The sequence below is a fragment of the Dipteris shenzhenensis genome, chromosome 9, assembly GCF_047967505.1.
Source record: "Dipteris shenzhenensis isolate YYH24624 ecotype China chromosome 9, Dip_SZ_1.0, whole genome shotgun sequence".
Lineage (NCBI taxonomy): Eukaryota > Viridiplantae > Streptophyta > Polypodiopsida > Gleicheniales > Dipteridaceae > Dipteris > Dipteris shenzhenensis.
In genome coordinates this window covers 5215872-5225304 of record NC_141604.1, presented here as the reverse complement: position 1 = coordinate 5225304, position 9433 = coordinate 5215872, and the positions used below count along the sequence as shown (strand labels likewise).

At 41.9% G+C, this 9433-nt stretch overlaps 1 protein-coding gene across 1 annotated transcript; it reads right to left on the bottom strand.

Moving 5' to 3' along the window:
* Positions 1-3382: 3382 nt before the first annotated feature.
* Positions 3383-5884, bottom strand: LOC147898115 (polyphenol oxidase I, chloroplastic-like). Its single transcript, XM_087379568.1, has 2 exons — positions 4801-5884; positions 3383-4619 (listed from the first exon to the last, which is right to left on the bottom strand). Exons 1-2 carry the CDS (start codon positions 5844-5846, stop codon positions 3752-3754), a joined length of 1914 nt encoding a protein of 637 aa, XP_087235694.1. The 5' UTR covers positions 5847-5884; the 3' UTR covers positions 3383-3751.
* Positions 5885-9433: the final 3549 nt, after the last annotated feature.

Here is a 9433-nt window from a genome sequence, read left to right as displayed (position 1 = left end):
TATTATAAAGCGCGTCTATCAGTGCGTCTATAAATGCGTCTATATACACGTCTGTCTGTTCGACAAGCGTCTATTTTGGCATCTATAAATGCATTTATAAGAGCGTCTATTTAAGCATCTAAATGCGCGTCTATATGCATGTGTGTCTGCTATATAGATGCATTGTTAGACGTGGGTCTCCAGACGCGAAAATAGATGTGCAAATAGACACACCCGTAAGTTTTTTATTTAGTTTAGTAAACGCGTCTGTGTGTGCATCTATGGGTGCTTTGTCTTGTTGTGATATGGGAGCTCCTTACTCGCTCTTCAAAAGCCCAATTTGGATTCTCTCAACAACTTCACTAAGTTGGTACAGGAGGTGAATGTGAAGGAGGGGCAAATAGTCTGTCAAGGCCAGAAGATGACCATCACAGAAAGCGTGATTGAAAATGCACTAGGCTCTCCTGGAGGCAATTTGCAAGCACAGTACTTCTTCGAGAAGCAATGGAAGAGATAGGATATAATTCTAGATGTATACCCCAATGCTGAAATTAGTAAAGATGGTTTAGTCAAGCTTCTGGCTTGCCAACAGACCTCCAAAATGTGCTGAAGAAGACAATGCACTTCTTTCTTGATACGGGAGGAGCCGTGAATCAAGCAATAGTAGAGCAATTGAAAGGACGTGATGTATCTTTCTCAAGGGCAATCTCCAAGAGTGTGATAACCAACCTAAAGAATTGCATGGATGGCAAATCCCAATTATCATCTCAGTCTGCTAGAGTTGCAATGCACCTGATGACATCTACCTTCAAAGGGATTTTTGAGCAATACGATAAGGAAATGTCTCAAAATGTGACTTTTCTACAAGAGAAAGCTACCAATGTAGCAAAGGCAATGCAACTTGAGAAAGTTCTCAGGGAGGGTGTAGAAGCCAAGGTAGAGGAGGCACAAGCAATGGCCTTGCAAGCACAAGAGCAAGCTGAAGCCACTGCAAAAACAGTCGACATGGAAAGGCATAGAAGAGAAGAAGTAGAGAAACCCATCAAGGAGCTCCACTCGAGACAGGCTTGAAGAAATGAGAAGTGATGGGGACATCGTAGACAAGGAGCTAGCAATGATGTGAAAGGAGCTTGAAGATCAGAGAGTCGAAAAGGAGGGTCTTTAAAAATAGCTCTGTAACATATAAAACGCATTGAACATTGAAAAAAGGCCAGATGAGGGAGGAGCTAAAAAGGAAGAATGCAAAAACCAGAGCGGTGATGCAAGAACTGCCAGAGAGCTTCAAGGCCAAGAAGGATGGGGCAACGAGCAGCTGGGCTGGAAAAGACAATGAGGTAGCTCTCTAGGTTAGGAAAGTTGCAAAGAGCAGCCACAGTGGAGCAAGTTGTAGCAACCACAATGAGGTTTGTTTTTTTGAAACACTGTTGGAAGTCCAAAGAGTAAGCTATAAGACCTTGCAACAAGATTACGATAGGGTTGTGCATGAGCTTGCTGTGGTTTTCGATAGTTTTGAATAGCAATCCATTGTCATGAGAGATTTCCAAATTAGAGTGGAAATCTTGAAAACAGCACATGTTGATGTTTTTGAGCAATTTAAGCAGCTTCATGCTGAGGGATTCAGATGAAGCTGTTGCACAGAGTGAGAAAAGAGAGGAGGAGATGAAAGAGAACATCCACAGCCTTAGGATGAGGGAGGAAGGAATTAAGAAGCAACTTCATCATATACAAAGCAAGATGGTGGTATTGGCAGCCGCAATAGTTAAATCAGATGGCTATCCTACTATGCAGTAGGGTCCGAAATGCATGGTCTACCATACCCCCATCATAGATGATTGCATGATCCAATGGCTTGCGTGCTACCACCCTATTTATGTTTTTTGCTTTGGGGTGTTTGTGCATGCAAGTTTGCTATGTACAAAATGCCATTTGCCATTGCCCAGGTCACAGATCAAATGTGCATGCCTACTACATACAACTATCTATGATGAGAAAGTAAATGCTGTAACTCAATTTGCCATTTGGGCAAAAAATGCAAAAGACAAGGAGCTCAAATTAACGAAGGCCAAGCCATTAGGGAAATTTTGAACTAAAAAAGGACCTCTTGGATTAGTCCCTTAAGATTTGTGATTAGTAAACCAAACAATGGGAAGGCTTGGACATTAAAAGAATGGAGGATTCCATATTGGCCTCTCATTGGTGAAGAGACTTCCCTTGGTCCCCACCAGGCTCCCACTTGCCTTCTCTTTCCCCCACCAACACTTGGGGCATTTACTCCTCCCCTTGACTTTTTCATGATTCCCTTACTCTCCTCCATCACTCCATGGGCCCTCGAAATCGCGAGTTTTTTCCCCTCCAATTTACAACTGCATTCTGAGGAAATTAACGCAGACTATAACATCCAAGCCTCCGACTTGGTTTGCCTTAATGAAACCAAAACCGTAGATCCAAAACACTATATCAACACAACAACATTCGCTACAATTACAGCATTTACAAGAATGGATACATCACTTTTGTACAAATGCATGCTTTCTTTGGTTTCACATGAAGTGTTTACAATGGTTGAGTGATCGTGACTCACTTTCGACTGACAAATCTAAGGCAACCGATGTTTATAGTGGCAATATACCGTACTGAAGCATGCAACCTCCAGAGTTTCCTGGAATAAAATCGCAAGTGTGTTACACCAAAGGCGATCGCTTTATCCAACTTCAGTGCTCGGGGATTTCAACATTATGCTACAAACTTCTCAAAAGCAACTACAACTACAAAATCTCATGGAAGAAAATCACCTGCTATTTGTGTACAAAATCTCCACAATAATTTACGGGTCTCAAATTGACCACATTCGAACAAATGCACCTTTGATGAGAAGTTTTTTGGAAACAACGCAAGCGTATTGGTTTGATCATGACCCCGTCTATATTGCATACCAACCCATGACGTGATTGTCAATGTTGAAAGCAAAATAGCTCCCAATTACCTTCCAATACTTAGATTTTTTAAAAAAGAATTAAAGCACCGGTTTTAATAGCCTTCATACCAAAAACTTCGTACCCTAATTAATTTAGTTGGAACTAGACTTGGCCTAATAAGTTTTGCATGTGTCTAGAGACCTGCATAACTCATAAACTGAAGCCACTGTTCCTGTGCATACATGCACCCTTGTTTCTTTCCACTCACACATAACCGTCTACATTGCATACCAATTCGCGACGTGGTTGCCAATGTTAAAAGCAAAATAGCTCCCAATTACCTTCCAATACTTAGATTTCCAAAAAAAGAGTTAAAGCACCGGATTTAATAGCCTTCGTACTAAAAACTTCGTACCCTAATCAATTTAGTTGGAACTATAGACATGGCCTAATAAGTCTTCCATGTGTCTAGAGACCTGCACAACTCATAAACCGAAGCCACTCTTCCTGTGCATACATGCACCCTTGTTTCTTTCCACTCACACATAAGTGTGTGAGTGGGTGGCACAGAGCCCATATATGGTCTATGCTAATTAATAGATAGGAGGTTCCTTTCAAAGGGGAATTCAAAGTGGGCAACTCCTTAGTGACAAACAAGCTGAGCTATTGCTGCTCCCAAAAAAAAAAGCTAAAGAAAATTGTTTTGTGTGAAAAATTGGCCTTCATTTCAACCTCAATTTCCCAATGGCCTTCCCTAGAATGCCTTTACTTGAAGGTCGTTCAAATTTCAGGGCTGCACTGCCTCTTACCAGGTACACGTTGCATGCGTGCATGCATTATTCGTCTATGAGTATGGATTACTCGTACTCGATGAGAAAGCCTCCGACAGAGACGAGGGACGATTGCTGCGTCCCTTTAGGCCCCTTTGCAACTACCGTCACTGCTATCTTGGATTGATCCTCAATCCCAAGCTTCTTCAGAGCATCCAGAATTGCAAACCTCGCATTCACCGTGCGATTGCTCATGTCCATTCCCACATGTGGAAGATTTGCAAACGAGCCCACATACTCTGCCGAGTTCAATGGCGTCTTTGAATCTGCTTCCGGTAGGTTGATGAACACAGCTAAGTGGATCAGTGCCGTCATAGGCACCTGCACATTTTGCAGCACCAGCACCTCTTCCACTTCGTCCTCCTTCAGACCTTTAGCTTTCGCAAACTCTGCGACAGTTTGCGTCGGACGTGCTACTAGTGTTGTGAGCTTTTCCGTCACCTCATTAGCGCTCTTATCTTTCGATGCTGGGCCTAGCTCCGGCAGAGCATCTACGCTTTTGGGAACCACCCCTTTTGTGCCCAAGATCGGCTTTACTACGTTTTGCCAGATGGGGTCCCCCGTCGCGGGCTCGTACGCGATTCCCAGCGCGGCGGAGTTGAGGGCATCTTTCACTGACACCTTCACCAGTTGCGCTTTATCGTCGTAGAAAACGAACTCGGAATTGAGGAAATCAGGGTCCGTGTGATCTTTACGACGGCCCCCGAGATTGTTCCAGACCACCCAAAGTCGATCGACATTCGAGTGATGGCAATAGAAGATGGGATCTCTTCCCGCAGAGTAGAAATTACCCATATCCTCGGCGTATGTTCGATCGGGATCGCCCGTCCACGCGTGAATAGCAGTGTGAGGAAGACTCTCCAAGGTACCTTGTGCACTGTCGGTGGTCAGGCCTCTGCGGGGAGTAGCAAATTCAAGTTAGTGTAAGCGCTTACGAGCATGGTAGGCGTTTTTAATACTCAGGAGATCTAAGACCACAAGTTGCCTGTAGAGCGATCTACACTTAATAAATATGGTAGCTACCAGTTCATACCGTTCAACGTCAACAAGGCCAAATGCAACGACAAGGCACTTACTGGAAAAGAGGTGCAGTTCCCATGAAGATGCTGGCAGTGGTAGCCTGAACTACTGACTGATACATGATACTTAGATTGTCCTCGATGATCTGCTTATTCGATAGAGTCGATTCAGACGACAAATCAGAAATATTCAGCGTCGTTAGCGTCGGAGGGAGGTGGCTTTGATTGCGATTTGCGTCATACAGCGCAGGATACTTTGTCTGTTGCAAGAACATCGACGGTATGACATTTCCTAAGATTTGGTCATCCCAGTTCCAATACGGAAGAGCGAAACTAGGGTCCCCGATCAAGCTGCTCAGTATTTTTTCGTGGAAGTAGAGATACCAACGGTGCCACGGAAGGAAGATCCATGAAAAGTGGATCTGCAACGGCGTGGTGCTATTTGGGAGCGTGTACGCTCCATTGCAGAAGGCACAGTGGACATCGGCTTGCTGCTTGAAGCTTCGTGGATCGTCGGTGGGCAATGTCCTCATAAGCTCATAAGCTTTGTTGTATTTTTCGACGTAGGCAGTATCCAATGCTGCAAGATGAGCAGGCCTTCTGATTTTAGGTGGGGGCTTCATCGTAGGACCAGGCCTGAAGACGATGGGTGGCTTTTTGGACACGGGCAAGCAGCACTTGACTGTCGTGGTTGGCTCGCCCGTAAAGGACACAGTTGCAGGCACACATGAGGAGAGCTCGGGAAGTGGAAGGGGCTTGGCGAGGGCAGGAGCCGATAGCATGGAGAGGCCGGCTACAGAGGCAGCCATGAGCTCGCGTCTGTCGAGACGAGTAGAAGGAGCATTGTCTCCTTCAGTGGCAGACAGCTGCTGCCCAGGTGCAGTTACAGCATTCTCCTGGTTAGTGCCGGCTTGGGCTGCACGGGTGGATAGAACTCGACGAGGCAACCAAGGGGGGCGAGTGCACCGGGAGATGGAGAGCGAGAGGGGAAGGAAGGCATGGGAGGGAGCTATAGGAGGAGGAGGAGAGGTGGTGAAGGGGGAGGGGTGAGGAGGGGGGGAAGCGAGGAGGAAAGAAGCACAGGAGGTAGCGGAAGCAGCCATGGAAGCTGAAACTGAAAGTGAGGGGAGAAGGCGAAAGGGTGGTGAATGAAAATGTCGGGACGGAGCTGAATATTTATTCAGCACGAAATGAGCTGGTGATAAGTTAAATGCGAGACGCCCATGCGAGGCCCGTTGTTTGATTCTACAATGTGATAAGATTGTGGCTTCAAATCACACTTCCATTATATTCTATATCAATATTGTACCCAAGAGTCATAGTCCCCCACGCCAGTTTTGGAATGCAATGATTTCTATATCAATATTGTACCCAAGAGTCATAGTCCCAACGCTAGTTTTTTCCAACCCGTGCTACTAAATAAAACATGGATACGACTAAATAAAACTCGTAAAACATGGATTCTCTTCATATTCCCATAGGATGGAAAGAAGTTCTCCTTGGGGACAAAGCCCAAATGAACGATGCTCAAGCTAACTTATGGCATCTAATTAGAGCGGTCATGGTGGAGTTTATATATAAAACTTGGAATCACATAGTTTTTCATCAAGCCTAAATGCGCTCTTATCTTCAATAAGGGAAGTACTTGATCCACTCAAGTACTTTAATAGAAAGGCTAAGGTCCTAGCATTACCTAATAAGGCTTTAAGCCAAGCTCTAAGTATGCATTTTCAACTTGTGGAGCTCGTTCTTTCTTTATTTTAACTTTTCTTTTAACAATATTTTCTTCTGCAAAAAAAGGAAAAATTATTAAAATGCTTAGTTTTATTTATTTCCCGTTAATTTGACTTCATGAAATGAAAGACCACTCCTATGTGCATGTTTTATAAATTTATTAGATTAAGAAACCCTTAACGTTGAACCTGCACATCTTATGGTTACATATTTTCAGTGCACCCCTCGGGTTTCGCACCAGAAGTGTTGAGGTAGTAGAGGCGATGCCCTCCACACACCCTTCATTGAGTCACATTGTTATGAAAACAAAGGCATTCTCTTACAATACCAATGCCTATCGATTACTAGATCAGCCAATCTAGAAAGAGGGAGGATAAATCAAGTCTCACCTTTCACCCACAAACTAGAGTGCACAACTCTTGTGACTTCTAGTATGAGCAATAATCCTATCATGGCACCCCATGGACATGAAAATGAAAAGATTTTTGCTTTCTTGGCTTTGAAAGTGGTGGCATTCCCATTTGGCTACAATGGCAATCCATTTTGAAAATCCAATGGTAAGCATCTCATATTGTGAGGAGTCTACCAGGAATATGTATGATAGCATGTGTAATCATAAAAAAGAGTTTACTAATTAGATATTTGAAACATTTTTTAGATATTTACACATTGTATAGAATTATACTCAAAGAAGGGGTTTTCACTCTTTTTAGATATTTTACACAAGTTGTATGAAATGGGACCATTTCTTAGAGTGCCATTTATTTGGTAAAAATGGTAGCTAGAACCGGCAACTAGTGCCCAACCTTGGGAAGAAATAAATTGGTAAAATTCTCTTCTCTACCATTTCTTAGACATAAATGACAATACAAAATGGCAACCATTTCTTGACTACCATTTTATAACTACCATTTATTGGGAAGAAATGAAGCCATTTCTTAGGTAAGGATGGAAATTGCTTCTTGATTTCCATTTCTCAGGTAGGAATGGATGTAGATAGTAGGAAATGGCAACCATCTCTTAACTATTAGCCATAGGAGCTTAGAGGATGTGACCTGGTTGGTCCACATACTCCCACGAGAAAGGAGTGTCAAATCACCCTGCCAGTATATTCTATATCAACTTTGTACCCAAGAGTCGTAGTCCCCCACCTTATATTTCTCACCAACCCACACTAGTAGGTAAGCATTCCTTCAAAGGAAATTATTAAAAGGCTTACTTACATATCCTTCCCTATATTTTGACTTTGTGAAATGGAAAACCCCTCCTATGTGCATGTTTTGTGAATTTAATTAGATTAAAAAACCCTTCATGTTAAATTGGCACATCTTACAATTACACATATTTTTAATGCACTTGTTGAGTTTTATACCATAATGCTAGGGTAGTATTCAACAAATGGTTCGATGCCCTTCAATAAATGGCTCAATGCCCTCCATGCACCCTTGATTCAATTACATTGAACTATGAAGATCAAGGCATTCTCTTACATTACCAATGCCTATTGATTACAACATTGAAAAATCTACAAAGACAAACAATAAAAATCAAGGCATTCTCTTACATTGCCAATGCTTATCCATTATTACTCGATCGGCAAGTTTACAAGACAAAGTATAAATCAAGTCTCACTTTTTGCATGCAAACTAAAGTGGACAAGTCTTGTGCCTTCTAGTATGAGAATTCATGGCAAATGCTCATGGTTACCTAAGGTGGACTTTCCCTCAGGCGCTATCTCAATCTGTAATATGCTACTACCCTCATCCAAAATCCAAGGTATGGGGGGACAAGGTCCATATATAATATGCATGGATTTCCTTTAAAATTTTCAAATATACAAGGGAAAAATATGAAAGTTTCATGTCCCCCCTCCCACAAAATATAAGGTTTATACCTTGAAGCACATGCTATATTGGCTTTTATGTAAGGTAAGGATATTTATATTGGGACCTTGAAGTGCATGCTATATTGGCTTTTTACGTAGTGAATTCCTCACATGTAATGCAAGCAGACTTGACAAGAAGAGTAGATTGCAATGCCTCATGCAATTTTTTGGATGTGAAAGTAAAATCCATTCCATCACATGAAATAACATGCAATATCTATGCTTTTGCCCACATGCAGCATTAGCAATGATGTGTTAAGGAGGACCATTTATGTGACCTATAACTCATTAGTAGATCAATACGCTAGGCATGGGATGCTTATCTCAATATTCACTAGACAAATAGGTAGAAATGGCAACCGATTTCCCTTTTTTTCCATTTCTTAAAGTGACACTTATTTGGTAAAAGTGGTAGCTAAAAATGACAACTATGCCCTATATTGGGAAGAAATGGCAACATTTTCTTCTGTGCCATTTCTTAGGAGTAAATGGTAGGCAATGGCAGCCATTTTTTAATTGCCATTCTTAGGTAGAAATGGTAGCAGGAAGTGGAAACCATCTCTTGGCTACGCTTCCTCATATAGAAATGGAAATACTTAAAGAAGCAGACATGATCACAACCCAAGATTTAGTACGTTATACAAGCTAAGATGAGTGATGAATATCATAAATCCTTTAGAATATTATCTCAATTATGATACATTTGTGGCCACGTATCTTGAAATTAATAAAGATTTCCAATTGCCTTCTTTTAATTAAATATTAAGGTCCTAGCTAGAAGCATCTCTCAGAGTATATAGCATTGAAATCCTCAATATATTCAAGCAATAGTGATTGAATACTATTCATAAAGCTCATAAGTTCCATTCATATAGACAAAAGTTGGCTCAAAATGAGCAAACACCCTAAGTTGGTGGATCACTCTATCATAGCTTTTTTTACTACTATATGCAGCACGTTTTGTTTATTAGCTCTCGAAAATCTCCACATGGTAACATGTTAGCTAATATGAGGTCATAGGAATGCATTATTCTTGGAATTTACCTTCTCACAAGATTAACCATCATGCAC